At 31.1% G+C, this 15,709-nt stretch overlaps 1 protein-coding gene and 1 pseudogene across 1 annotated transcript; both read right to left on the bottom strand.

Moving 5' to 3' along the window:
- Window positions 1-5,543: 5,543 nt before the first annotated feature.
- On the bottom strand, window positions 5,544-8,826 carry LOC129287546 (peroxidase 12-like; annotated as a pseudogene).
- Window positions 8,827-10,979: 2,153 nt separating this feature from the next.
- LOC129294309 (peroxidase 12-like) lies at window positions 10,980-15,251 on the bottom strand. Its single transcript, XM_054932560.1, has 3 exons — window positions 14,979-15,251; window positions 13,184-13,381; window positions 10,980-11,766 (listed from the first exon to the last, which is right to left on the bottom strand). Exons 1-3 carry the CDS (start codon window positions 15,228-15,230, stop codon window positions 11,152-11,154), a joined length of 1,065 nt encoding a protein of 354 aa, XP_054788535.1. The 5' UTR covers window positions 15,231-15,251; the 3' UTR covers window positions 10,980-11,151.
- Between the last annotated feature and the right edge of the window lie 458 nt (window positions 15,252-15,709).

Consider the following 15,709-nt stretch of genomic DNA (forward strand, 5'->3'; position numbering starts at 1 on the left):
TCATGCATGTAGGATAATAAAATAGAGAGCAAAAGAAAGAAAAATATGCCCTCCAATGTCCTATAAGGGAGTAAACCTTAGGGTGATCATTCTTAAGAAAGGCACTAAGCAATGAGGTTGGTCACTAGGATCCTTTAAACATATGTAATGATTTTAGGATTGTTCCAATATCTTGAAAAAAAAAAAGGTCTCCCAGTAATTGACAAGATTGACCCTCTAAGAACTCAATAATTCCACAAAGATCAACTTTGCTAAATAGATAACAACTAGGATGAAGTCTTCACAATAACCTTTGAGGGTTCTATAAACCCCACAGGGAAACTGCTAGAAACTTTCACTCACCTAGGGTGCTCACAGACTTGGGTATAGGGTCTAATATGTATGTGAGAAAAATAGTGTAAGGGCTCAATGTGTGTAGAGAGCATACCAACTTATTAACCTAGATTCTACCCCATCCTCATCTGCTAACTAGATCACAAAATTAGAATAGATAAGAAAAATAAAGAATCCAATTAATGAATGAGAACATAAAAAAAAAAAAGGAAGAGAATCATATACAAATAAGGAAAAAAACTTTAAAAAAAAGAAAGGAGAAAAAAGAAAGAAAAAAGGTAATTAAAAAGGCCATATTATTTTGAATAAACAACATAAATGGGCTTGGCTCTCTAAAACTCTCCAGTGGAGTTGCCATACTGTCGCGCCTGGATCGTGATCTCCTAAGAAGAGGAAATTAATAAATGTAGAAGTTGGTTGGAAACTTTTTTAAAAATAATAAAATGGTCTACCGTAACTAGAATATAATTCAGGAGTTAGTTGTGCGTGAGGAAGGTGTTAGGCACCTCATCACCTGTCTATGAGAATGGTTACCTTAAGTTGATTAAACAAAATTAATATAGCCTTAAATGAAATTTATTACCTTTAATGAATAAAAAAAGTTAAATTAAAAATAGTAGTTATTTACAAGTTAGATTTGACCTAGGATAAAACTCTAAGGCCTATGTATATAAAGGGATCAAAGCCCATCTAATTTGAGGTAAAAATGTGTGTTGGTTTGTTAGTATTTTTTAAAAAAGGAAATTTTCATTTTTAAAAGGTTTTTTCTTAATTAGGCTGGTATCTTTTAATTGAAAACAAAAACTTATTCCCTTATTTGAGAAAGGATTTTTTTTAAAAAAAGTAGATTGAAATTCCAGCGGAGATTCACAAAATCTTACATGAAAATTAATTTATTTTATGCCTGCGGAGATTTCAAAATCTCACACGGTATAGAAATTTTTTTTAACCTATTTATATTTATAAAAGGCTCTTTTTAAAAAAAGATAAAATAAATCAATTAAGCATCATGATTCGTGTTCCTACAGTGGCCCATTACCATATATAGCATACCAATCAACTAGTTACCTACGGAGACTTTAAAAATCTCACACGATATGACTAAGGAAAAAAAATGCGCACACAAATTCTCAAATCATATGGTATAGTGTGTGTTAGAGAAGGGTATAATAATATAAATGACTCATAAAAAAATAAGAGATCAAACTTTTGGGGCTTTACCACTTGTCACAATTTAGATGATTATTCCAATCATCTCCATCTCATAAGCAAAAGAAATAACCAACCAACACATGTGCTCAAGTGTATGTGTTCATGTATACTCATTAGAACAAAATCACATATATATTTTCCTACCTATATGAATGAAAGGCAACATTTGAAGTAGGGAAAAAAAAGATAGACAATTGATACTTGTGATTAGAGCTAATTGAGAGGCCAAAGAAAAAGAATAGGAAACAACAAAAGAAAATAAAATAAAATAAAAAAGGCAGAATTAAAACCAAAAGGAGAGGGGAATGAAAAACACACATATATACTTATAGAAATGGATGCTTCACGTACAGGACACACAAGACTAAAAAAAGATTGGTACACTTTGGGAAATTAGATTCAGAACGAGGTGGGGAAGGAAAGAAGAACAAGAAAATAAAACAAAAGCTGAGTGAGTCATGAAGAGGACAAAGGGAATATGACACAGGGAACCCACAAGAATATATATATATATATATATATATAAACACACGCACACGGAGGAATTTTCGAAGGGAAAAATGAAAATCAAAAGGATCATCTATATCATTACTAATCTTATATCCTTCAGCCTTCAATATTTTTAAAGATCATACATGTGATTTCAAATGAGAGAATTGGCTTTCCTTTGGATATTCTAGAATGAGCAATTGGTATTATCTTATATAGGGCACCTCTACCCATTCCTAACACCATATTGTAATAAATGAAGATGATAAAAGAGAATAAATGATCATTTTCTACCTTTTCAGTAAAGTCTCCTAAGCTCCTTTATTTGTTGCCTTTTTTTTTTCTTCCTCCTCTTTCTTTTTTCCTCCACTCTTTTATAAATGAGAATTAGGGCTTACATCTTTAATGGTTTAATCCTATCAAATCATAATTTATGATTAATTTTATTTAACTTTCACCATTTTAAATTAAAGCACAATTTGAGACATTGGATCTACATTTAACTTTCTCTAATTGAAGACTCATATCAAGGCACAAATTAAAAAATTTTATAATTTAAATTGTATTTATTAATTTCGTTTTTATTATTTTATTAAAAATAGGCTTTTCAAATTTTTATTCATTCATTTATCATTTGTAGGGGCCCAAACAAAATGGAGTGTTCGCACCACCCATGCATGTCAACCCGTGAGAATTATCAAGCATCCTATTACCTTTACCTGTTCTATTCTAATTCTTTACACACACACATACACACACACAATTCTAATCTAATACTAATTCTAAGTATTTGATGCCACCAATTCATGATGGATTTATATTTAATACACACACAGCAAGGATGTTATATTATGTGATTCTACATTTTTAAGGTTAAACTTGTATCATAGTAGATTAAAATGTATTTATATTTACTACTATTTTCCATCCACTATATGGGATATTTTTAAAAAGTCAATTTTGGTCTATGATATAAAAGACATTAGGTACTTCTTATAATTTTTTAATTATATCCTTACTTAAATTATTATTCTTTTTAAAATATATCTATGAAAATTTTAATTATTATTATTAAAACATTTGCATAGAGCATTATATGGTATTTTAAATAAGTCAACGATTATATTTATTGCATTTAAGAGTATAATTGAAAAATTATAAATTTTTAAAAAAATTAAATTTTCATCTAACTTTTTTTTTAAATCTTGAAATAGTTACACATGTCCCAAAAACCAGAGGGAGCAACACTATTGGTGCCCAAATAATTCACACTAATGAGCGGAGAATGAGTTGATATTCTAAAAGCTATCCAATTTTTAAAAATGTATCCTTAATTAAGTGCAACCAATTTTAATTCAATCTAACTCATCCCTCGATCGTGGTTACTCCACAATATTCATACCAAAAGCATTATTATTAAAAAAAATTAATTACTTCATTGATTTTATAAAACAGCTTATAAATATGAAAATAAAAAAAATTGTAGAACGTGGCTCATAAAAATAATGGAAGTAATATTTGTTTAACATAACAAGGATAATACAACTATATGAATCATCTTTTTGATACATGCACAAGAAGATGAGTCAGGCACATTTTCTGGAAAAGCAAGGGAAAAAAAAAAATCCTGTATAGTTGCGTTTTGGCTTCTAGTTTAGACATGATTCTTATGCCTATGTTGTTCATTTCCATAATTATGAATACTAAATCTTCAATTTAAAAATATTAAGTTAATATGATCAGAGATTGTTTAATAAAAAAATATAATTAGAGATTGACCATTATATGTAATTTTGGGCTAGGCAAAATGGTTTCACGCCCCTAGTTTTCCCAGTTGGTTCGTGTTTTTACTGCCTAGTTTGACCCGACCTGAAACATTTGACTTGGGCTGGATTCATATCAGTTATGTGACCCGGCCCATATTTTCTAGAAATATATTGGGCCTGACGTGAATGGGCCCATACTTTGCTCTTTCTATTTGTTTTTAGCTTGGGTGGTGTGAGAGGCTTATTATAAGTATTTTTCATGATTCATATTACAAATAAGATTCTCCATAAATTGTCTGAAGCGTTAATTATTTTTTCCTTATTACCCTTTTATTTTGATGATATTCCTAAAATTTCCTAAAAGATTAAATCTAGCTATTGTATATTTAAAAATTTTATTGGGGGTAATTATGAAAATTATTAAAAATTTGACAAAATTTAAAAATAGTGACCAATTTTAACTGAATGCCATAATCTATTTGAATTTGTTAATAAATCATTATAAAAAAAAAAGTAATATATTGTTAAAATTTAACTAAATTTCTTAACCCATGCACACGTTGACACTATTCTACTGTGAAATGCAAGGTCTTAAATATACATTTAACATGACGGTGGGGTTCATGCAGCACCTTGTAATTAAATAGTCCATCTTATCATAATTTTTTTAATCTTTCAAAGTTCTGGTTGCTTACATCATGTTTTAAAGTTAAGCCACAAGCCCCACTGACTATAATGCAAGATAGTATTATCCACTGTCCCAATAATATAATGCATTCTATTTTTATTTTTTTTCGGGGAGCTCTAATTTTATACCTAAATTAATTTGGTTGGCATTTTGTGGGCATTTTTTTAAGATCAAGCTTCTTGCTGAGAATTTAATTGTTACTGTATACTCAAAGCTTGAATTCAAAAGCTTTGGTTAAAAGATATCAACCATTTATCAGTTAATCCAAGCGTTGGTGGTTTTCTCATTTTAAAATGTTAACCAATACAACAATAAGCTTTCATCTAGTCATAAAAATAAGAAAATGGACCTTGAAAAAGTGTGGGGTTTCTATTGATAAGTAAGATTCAAATTATACACACACAAAATTATACCATTAATATGACCCATTAACATAAAATATGAAAATATACCATCGATACATAGTCATTCTAATAATGACTATTAAATACAAATAATGACCAATTAATATAAAATATTCCTTAATTAAAATATGAATATGTACAAATCTCAATGGAATAAATTCTATTTAATAATATATCGTAATTATATATTAAAATCCCTCTATTTATGTAATTATGCATGTATAATTTAGCAACCCACTCGGTATTATATTATATTAGACTTTGATTAATTCAAATTAAGTTGAGTTGAATTTTAAACATATAGCCCTTTCAAAAATATATTTTGTATATGTACATAAACACAAACATGAGTCATTAATTGTAGCTTGTGTTGGGGGAATTTTTCTTTTTTGGAGAAAGCGTTAGAATAAATTTTAATTAGAAATTAAATTATTAACCTTTTGCGACTTGTCGGTATCTGAGGCAATTTAATAGTTAAAAAGATAATATTGTAGTAATTGTTATATATCTTTTCACTAATTAATAATTAATAATTATAATGATACATTCTACTGATTGTTTTCATTTTTTTTTATTTTGAAATAGGAAAAATGCAAGCTCAATTAAATTGTGGACACTGCAAAATTATCCGAACTGCAGCAAGCAGGAAAATCAACACGCACCAACCAAGCCATTATTACACCGTTCAAAGGCCATGGAAAAGCAACAAGGTCATCAAAATTTGACTCAGAATCAGAAACCTTCCACACTAGTCTCCATGGTTTCTTCTTCAACAAAGAAGAGATCTCAAACAGATGGTGAAAATCAAAGGAACAAACGCCATTAAACTTAAAACTGACTCAACTCCTCCATGTCTTCAACCGCCTTCCGCCGTTGGTGGCGGAGCAGTTACCGCGAATCTCTCCTTGCTTCCCCGTCAGCACACTCAACTGACTCATCTTGATCATAGCATTGGCAAACTTGTCAAAGAACAATCTCTGGTTCCTAGCGAAGCTGACGACGATGTTCTTGGTTCTGGCATCGGTAAACAGATCCTGGTCGGAGAAGAAGAGGCCTTGCCGGTTCATGAGGTCGACGTAGTACTGGTTGTCGAAGATGTTGGGGGTTCGGATGTCTAGATTGGCGGTGTTAGGGGAGGAGGCGGCGGGGCATGTGGCCGTCAGGGAGGCGGCGAAGGAAGGGTCCATGATGGGGTCGACGGTGGGGGAGATACGGCTGAAGAATGCGCCGCAGTGGGAGCGGCCGAAGGTGTGGGCTCCGGAGAGGGCGACGACGTCGGTAGCGTCGAAGTTTTGGGCACCGAAAGCGTTGAGGAGGCCGCCGGTAGAGCTGAATGGACCCGGAAGGTTGTTGGTTCCGGCGACGCTGAAGTTAAGGCTATCCCGTCTTCCTAACGGCACCGGAAAGTCGGGGCCACCGCACTGTGTCATCAAAGGAAAGAGATCAACCTTTTTTTTTATTTTTGTTGTTGCTCAGTGTCGTCCAGCGGGTGTTAATTTTTTAAATGCTTTTGATTGTGGTAAAACATTTTAGTACAAAATGTTGATGGGATCAAGGAACTCACTAAGTCATGGAAGATGATAATAAATTAATAATATAATAATTCAAACTCAGAAAATAATAAATATTTGGATTAAACAATAAAAATACCTAAAAATAGAACTTAGTGTTGAATGAATTGACATATTGATCCTTAAATTTTAAGGATAGAATTTAATGGATTGAGAAAGAAATGTTGGCCTATTTTATAAAGTTAATAAGTACGATGTATCATTGTTAACTTAAGGATATTAGAAATTTTCAAAGAAAAGTTCTTGTATGTATTTTTACACCTTATATTTATTTCTATTTTGTAAATGGACGTTAGAAAAATGTAATGAGATGAGGAAAGATGTCTTAACTAAAATAGTTTATGAATATTTATATAGCATTGTTAACTTAAATATACTAGACACTTTGGCAAAAAAGTTTGTAAATATTTTTGCCCATTTAACCCTAAATGTTTCACCCAATCATTAATACAAAGGTACTTCTCCTTTTATCAAAATCAACAAAGTCACAAAGAGATGAAATGATTTTCAAATTTACCCTTATTTTTTATAAATAAAAGTTTAAGTAAATTGAGTCTAATTGGGCATATCTTTGGGTTTAATAAAGAGTATTTATAGAAGTATTTACAAATTATTCATTATTAAAATTTTCATATCGACAGTAAAATTTAAACACACAATCTTATAAATGGAATCAAACCATTGTAAACTATGGATCAACTTTTGTCGGCCAAATTTACTCCTATTTTAAAACATGGATTTTTTAAAAAAGTTATAAGAACTTGTAAATTTGAGTGATTTAAATAAAAAAACTAATTAAAGTGTCACCTTTTCTGTAAAGTGATAATAATAATCTGATTATTATTAATATAAAGTAGGGTTGGGAGTATAGATACACTTTTAAGTACTTAATCAGGAATCCCATGTTGCATAAGTGGTTTCTCCACTATTGTAGTGACTTTTAGTCTCTCTTTTTAATTCCTATTTCCCTACATTATGCCATCATGTTCTCGATATAATGCGTTGTTGGATTCTTCAGCTTTTTGCCTTTTTCTTTTCTTTATTTTTTTTTAATTTTGATGCTTTATCTATAACGACTCGTTAAAAGAATCATCATGTTGTCCGACTTATCAAGACTTTTATTTTAAAAAAAAAATTCTTTTCAAGTAGCTAAATAAGTGAATCATGCACGTAAGATCCCATTGGCTGATCTAAAGGAGATTATTTCCATAAAGCAAGAAATTACCAAGAAAACAGCATCACGAGCTGCAAGAACTGTTAGGTCAGAGCAAGAGACTACTCTTCCGCACTGTGTATGAACAAGAGCTCTAAGATCTTCAATGGTCTGAACGCCTCTGGCCTTAAGGTCACGTTTGGGGGTGCGTCCTTCTCGCTCTGATCGTTTGGCGGCACGGCATCCAACAACACCGAGCCATCGCATCCCTGCCATAATCATTTTTTATATGTCACCCAAACAACTTTCATATTCATTTGTTAGGAAGGGAGCCACCGTCCAAGAAGAAGAGAGAGAACAAATTGATAAAGAGTTTTGGAAGTATATTACATTTTAAGTCAAAATCTTAAGAAAATGGGTCTTCCCTTGTATATATATTATTAAGCTAAATTATATCCATCCAATTTTATCTGAGCCCACCAACGGTTGGACATCTTAATAATGTCTCAATTAAGTGTGAGTTCACAAGCTCTTCATATTAAAGAGAACCTCAACATCAAAGTTCTTGCCTCCTACAATAAGAGCCAGCTTAGTTTTTGGCTGAGGCTCAAACAATATAGCACATATAAGTCCCTACTACAACCAGGGTCAATCTTATTTTAGGCTCCAAACATGTGCGTAGTATAGGCTTCTAAGTCCCAAGCAAAACCTGATTCTGATAGCACTCATTAGGAATAAGGAGCGACTGTCTAAAAACGGAGGAGAGAGATCAAATAAGCAAAGAGTAGTGGAAGGATACTGTATATATCTTAACTCAAAGCCTCATGACTGAAGTTTCTAGATGCATTTTCTTTATTTAATATTAGTTATTAAGCCTAACATTATCCTCCTAACTTTCCATAACAACTAGTTTTGCAAGGAGTCTAAGATGAGTCATATACTGACCTGGACAAAGCAGTCGTGGAAGAAGATGCGAGCAATACCGGCCGCTTGGCCGATGTCCCGCCTGAACACCTCTCTAAGGTGGTTTCTAACCAAAGCTTCAAGCTGGGGACAGCTTGATTGGTAGAAAGCCCAAGACAGTCCCTTCACTATAGGAGGCCTGGCTTGTGCCTCAGAGGCTTGGACATGGGAAAGCAACAACAATACAGTTGAACTCAACAAAACCAAAGTGTGTAGTGAAGCAGCACTTGCCATCTGCTCGTTGAGTTTTGTACTGTGTTCGTGTATTATAATGCGCCCTGTGGAAGCAAGGAGCTTGCTATTTATACACCAAAATAGGTTGTCGTGTATTGTGCTAGAGCGTGCAGAACGGGTTCTATATATATATATATATATATATTAATGAATTAGTGAAAGTAATAAAATTGTTTTAAAATTATACCATTTTCTATTTTTTCCCTTTCAAACGCCATCATTAAATACTTTTACTCCCCTGTCCACAATATATTAACTACTATCTCTGCTTTAATTTATAAGACACTTTTAGATGAAATTTAATATTTTAAAATAGAAAAATTAAAATTTATATACTTAGTTTTATATACTTGACATATTAAAAGTCACTTATTTTTATTTGATTAGATAATAGCATATTAAGTATATAAGGTTAAGTACATAAATCTTGCCATTTTAAAATATAAAATACTTTGACAAAAATATGGTTTTATTAATGAAATTTTTGTTAATATTACCCTTCCCATTATATACATGGAGCATTAAATAAAGGAATTTTTGACATTTATATTTGTCTTAAAAAAATAAGGTCATAAAATACTCTTAATGAGCTTTATTGATATATATGATTTTGTATAATTGAAAAAATATGTAAACTACCAAATATCCTATATTATTATTGTTTTACCCAAAAAAAAAAAAGAGAGTCCTGTATTATGACCGAAAGTCCGAACTATATATGATTATGACAAGAAAATGGACTGGAGGGAATATATTTCACTGAAATGTGATCAAAAAGGTATTTTAGAATAACTCATTAAATATTTCACAAAACGATGAAAAATGACTTATATTAAAAATCATAACCTAATAACAACAACAAATGGGACTGAAGAAAGTGTTATTTACGAGTAACATCTTAATAGTGCAATTATTTACATCTTTTACTATATTTTATTTATATTAAAATTTAAGTTGATTATTTTTATATATTTTTATAGGTAGGCCTGCCACTATACCACTATTCATGTTTCTTTTAGTTTGTTTAATTATAATTAAATCATAGAGGAACAGGTCATAATCAAATTAATATGTTTTTACTTATAGATCAAGCTTAATTAGGAGGTATTTACCATTTTTCCTCAGTATATTAGTTTTTGGTTGCTGGCCGAAAACACTCCTAATATCTTATCAGTTTTTAGCCTTTTTATTGACAATTCATTATCATGATTTTATTAATTTTTCTGTTTTTCAATTCAACCAATTATGGAAGCATTTCGAAAAACAAAATTTCAAAGTTCTTCCGGTGGTTCTCGAAAGGACTTGTAATTTCACCTTCACACATATTCCTTCCGTTAGTTAATATAAGATAAAATTAACAAATTTTATGTTTATTAAAAAATGATAGTTATAATTAAGAGGGATCAACCCTTTACCATTTAATCCAAGAGTCAGGTTGTTTTCTCATTTTTAAATGCTAACCAATAAAATGATAAGCTTTCATCTAATCATAAGATTAAGCAAATAGAATTTGAACAAGTTAAAAGAAAAAGAAAAGATACTTGAAAAAAAACTGTCATGTTCTATTGATGTGTAAAATTTACAATATATACACACAAAAAATACCGTTCTAATAATAATTATATAACTACCGAATACAAATGATGACCAATAAATATAAAATATTCCTTAATTAAAGTTTGCATCTGTGCTACTCTCAATTGAATAAACTCTCTTTCATGTTATATCATAATTATGTATTTAAACCCCTCAATTTATGTAATTATGTGTGTATAATTTAGCAAGCAATCAGTATTATATTATATTATATTTATACTTTGATTAATTCAAATTAAGTTGAGTTGAATTTTAAAAATATAGCTCTCTCAAAAAATATATCTTCTATATGTACATAAACTCAAACATAATTACATAAATAAAATATATGCTAATTGTTATATATTGAATTTTAATAGTTAAAAAGTCCTCAAATTTAATAGCTAAAAAGATAATATTGTACTAATTTTTTTATATCTTTTCACTAATTAATAATTATAATGATATCTTCTACTGATTGTTTTCATTTTTTTTTTTTTACATATTTTGAAATAGGAAAAATGCAAGCTGAATTAAATTGTGGACACTGAAAAATTATCCAAAGTGCAGCAAGCAGAAAATGAACACGCACAAACTAAGCCATTATTACTACGTTCAAAGACCATATGAAAAAGCAACAAGATCATCAATCAAAGTTAGACTGAGAATCAGAAGCCTCCACACTAGTCTCCATGGCTTCTTCAACAAAGAAGAGATCAGATCTCAAACATGGTGAAAATCAAAGGGACACACATCATTAAACTTAAAACTGAGTCAACTCCTCCATGTCTTCAACCACCGACGGCAACACAGACGACGTCTTTCCGCCGTTGGTGGCGGAGCACGTACGGCGAATCTCCCCTTGGTTCCCGGTCAACACGCTCAATTGACTCATCTTGATCATGGCATTGACAAACTTGTTAAAGAAATATCTCTGGTTCCTAGCGAAGCTGACGACGATGTTCTTGGTTCTGTGATCATTGAACAGATCCTGGTCGGAGGTGAAGAGGCCTTGTCGGTTTATGAGGTCGACGTAGTACTGGTTGTCGAAGATGTTGGGGGTTCGGACATCGAGACTGGCGGTGTTGGGGGAGGAGGCCGCGGGGCACTTGGCCTTCAGGAAGGCAGCGAAGTAAGGGTCCATGGTGCGGTCGACGGTGGGGGAGATACGGCGGAAGAAGGAGCCACAGTGGGAACAGCCGAAGGTGTGGGCGCCGGAGAGAGCGACGACATCGATGGCGTCGAAGTTTTGGGCACCGAAACTGCCGAGGAGGTCGCCGGTAGAGCTGGATGGGCCCGGCAGGTTGTTGGCTCCGGCGACGCTGAAGTTAAGGCTGTCCCGCCTTCCTAATGGCACCGGAAAGTCGGGGCCACCGGACTGTCATCAAATCAAAGGAAACAAATTAAGGGTAACACTCAATTTAAATTACATTTAAAATATACTTTGTCAAATTTAACAAAAAGTTGAATCTTTAATGTATTCTTGTTAAATGTAAATTGAAAACTAAACACAAACTAACATTATTATTATTTTTAAAACTAAACACAAACTAACATTATTATTATTTTTTCCTTAGTGTTGGCCAGCGCGTGTTAATTTTTTTTAAATGCTTTTGATTTGGTTTTTTTTTTTTTACCAACTAAATGCCTTTGATTGTGGTAAAACATTTTACTACAAAATATTGATGGAATCAAGGAACGCAATTAGTCATGTAAGATGATAATAAATTAATAATATAAAATTCAAACTCAGAAAATAATAAATATTTGAGTTAAATGATAAAAATATCCAAAAATAAAACTTAACGTTGAAATAACTTGACATTTGGAGAAGGAAAGTTGGCCTATCTTATCAAATCAAAAAAGAGATGAAATGATTTTGAAATGTACTTCTATTTTTTTATAAACAAAAGTTTAAGTGAGTTAAATTATAGGACTCGCGGACATATCTTTAGGTTTAATAAAAAGCATTTATAGATATATTTATATATTATTAATCATTAAGATCCTCATGTTAACAGTAGGATTTAAACAGTGAGTTGAGTCAAATCCTTATAATCTATGGACCAACTTTTGTCTGCCAAATTTACTCCTATTTTAAAACAATGGATTTTCTTAAAAAAAGTCATAAGAAATTGTAAATTTGAGTGATTTAAAAACTAATTAAAGTTTCAACTTTTATGTAAGGTGATACTAATAATCTGATTGTTAATATAAAGTAGGGTTGGAAATACAGATATACTTTTAGTACTTGTTCAGGAATCCCATAATCCCTATTCTCCAGTATTGTAGAGACTTTACTCCCTCTCTTTCTTTCTTTTTAATTCCAAAGGACATTACTTCCCTATATTATATCATCATGTGCTCCATAATGCGTTGTTGGATTCTTCAGCTTTCTGCCTTTTTTTTTTCTTTTTTCTTTTTTAATTTTCATTTTTAAATTTTGTTGCTCTATCTCTAATAAGGACTTGTTAAAAGAATCATCATGTTATCCAACTTATCTAGACTTTTATTTTTCTAAAAAAAGAAAATTCTTTTTAATTAGCTTAATAAGTGAATCATGTACGTAAGATCCCATCGGCTGATCTAATATGAACATATATAATATGATTACTGGACTTGCAGAGTTAATAATATAACCAAAACATATACCTTAGTTAATTACTTTTATTTAATTACTTTCATTAAGCTGTGTATAAAATTACTCCAACCCAAAGCCAAATAAGAATTGATGGCCGACAAGATAAAAAAGAAAAAGAAAAAAAGGAGATTATTTCAATAAAGGAAGAAATTACCAAGAAAACAGCATCACGAGCTGCAAGAACTGTTAGGTCAGAGCAGGAGACTACTCTTCCACACCTTCTATGAACAAGAGCTCTAAGCGCTTCAATGGTCTGCAACGCCTCTCGCCTTAAGGTCTTGTTTGGGGGTGTGTCCTTCTCGCTCCGATGGTTTGGCGGCACGCCGTCCAATAACACCGAGCCATCGCATCCCTGCCATAATCGCTTTCATATTACCCAAACAACTTTCATATTCGTTTGTTAGGAATGTTGGTGCAGAAATAGGATAGAGAACAAATAGATAAAAAAATTTGGAAAAACATTACATCTTAACCTAAAATTTTAAAATTACGTTCATGGGTCACTCTTCTTTATCATATATATATATATATATATATTAGTTATTAAGTTTAATATTATCCACTTAATTTTATCTGATATGGAATTTCTCATATCGTTTCAAGTCTACTCACACTTAAACATAATAATCTCTCCATCAAATGTTACCTACAAATTGCTCATATAAAAAAAATGACCCAAACACTGAAGTCTTTGCCTCCTACCAGTGGCGGAACTAGATGTATTGTGAGGGGGTCCTTCTTCTCATATATTGCTATGGGTCTTAAAATATTTTGCCCCATGACAAACATCAACCCCCTCCCTCCTCCAAAAAAAAAAAAAAAGACAAAAGAAGCCTGATATATCTAGATGCAATATATATATATATATATATACAATTTTGTAATATTATCTATTATTTTATTTATAAGACAAAAAATAATTTTTTGTTCTATTTATAAATCATGTCATTACATTTTATCCATTTTTTATTGAATTAAGAATTAATATTAACAAGACTAGTTTGAGAAATAATTGCATAGACACAAAACACTACGTCATCTATACTCTATGTAAAAACATGTCATGCTAGATAATTGTAAATATAAATTGATTCTATCATTGATGCAAATAGACAAAGAAAAGATAAAAAAGTAAATATACACTCTATTTCAAAAATGAGATTATTAAAATTAATGGCATAATATTTTATTTGATTGATTTGATATAATTTTATTAGATAGAATACAAATAGCATGGTACACTATATCCATACAAGAACTCCTCAACTAATTTAGTTATGTTTAACATATACTTTTAATGTTTGTAAATTGGTTTATAATTTTATAAAATTTGAAGATCACTTATACTTTTTTAGATCATCAATTTATAATAAAAAATGAAAATTAATAGAAAATATAAACAATCATTCACACACACATATATTCTGTATAAATTTTTTCTTGAAAAATAATATAGTACATATATGGTGACATTTTGTATTTTGAAATACCATTAGATATAACTATGATTTAATGATATTTTAAATTATAAGTTATTTTTAAGAAATTAAGTTTAAAAAATATAATGAAATTAAATTAACAATATATATGTGTGTGTACATTTTTTTAAATAAAACAATTTGGCCCGCACAAATTCTTGTTATTGTTGAGGTTAATTTCATTTTAAACTTCAAACGTGTGTGTAATTTGGGCTTTCAAATCTTAGGTCAAACTTTATTTTGATATTACTTGTTTAGGAATGAGGAGTGACAATCTAGAAACAAGAAAGATAACAAATGGACAAATAATAGTAAAAAGATAACATAGCTTAACTCAAAATTAAACCTCGTGACTCAAGTTTCTGAATATTCTTTGTCTTATATTTTATATTAATTATTAAATCTAACTTTAACCTTCTAACTTTCCATAACAAATAGTTTTAGACCGAGTCTAAGATGAGTCTTACTGACCTGGACGAAGCAGTCATGGAAGAAGATGCGAACGATACCAGCCGCCTGGCCAATGTCTTGCCTGAACACCCTTGTAAGGTGGTTTCTAACCATACCTTCAAGCTGGGGACAGCTGGACTGGTAGAAAGTCCAAGACAGTCCCTTCACTATAGGGGGCCAGTATTGTGCCTCAGAGGCTTGGATATGAGAAAGTAACAACAATACAGTTGAACTCAACAAAGCCAAAGTGTGTAGTGAAGTAGTGCTTGCCATCTTGTTGAGTTTAGTACTGTGTTTGTGTATTTCTCTGTGCGCCTTGTGGAAGCAACGAGCTTGCTATTTATACACCAAAATAGGTTGTCGTGTATTGTGCTGGAGCGTGTAGAACGGGTTATATGAATAAATTAATTAAAGCGGTTTCCGACTTACTAACAAAAATTAATGAGTTAGTTGAAGTAATAAAATTGTTTTAAAATTAAATCATTTTCCATTTTTGCCCTTACAAACACCATCATTATATACTTTATTTGACTCCCCTGTCCACAATATATATTGGTAACTTCCAGGGGCGTACCCACATGCATAGTGAGGGGGACCTTCCTTCCTCTTACTTGTATTTATGTAGGTCTAATATATCTAAAGTTTAATATACCTAGTTGAAATATTTACTCACACTTAAGGTAAAGAGAAATTTTTCGTATCATATTAATAAATCATGTCATTAAATTTTTATTATAAGTTTTCTTTTTTAT

Source organism: Prosopis cineraria, unplaced genomic scaffold, assembly GCF_029017545.1.
Source record: "Prosopis cineraria cultivar Desert tree isolate PC_DT_omini unplaced genomic scaffold, ASM2901754v1 PC1, whole genome shotgun sequence".
Lineage (NCBI taxonomy): Eukaryota > Viridiplantae > Streptophyta > Magnoliopsida > Fabales > Fabaceae > Prosopis > Prosopis cineraria.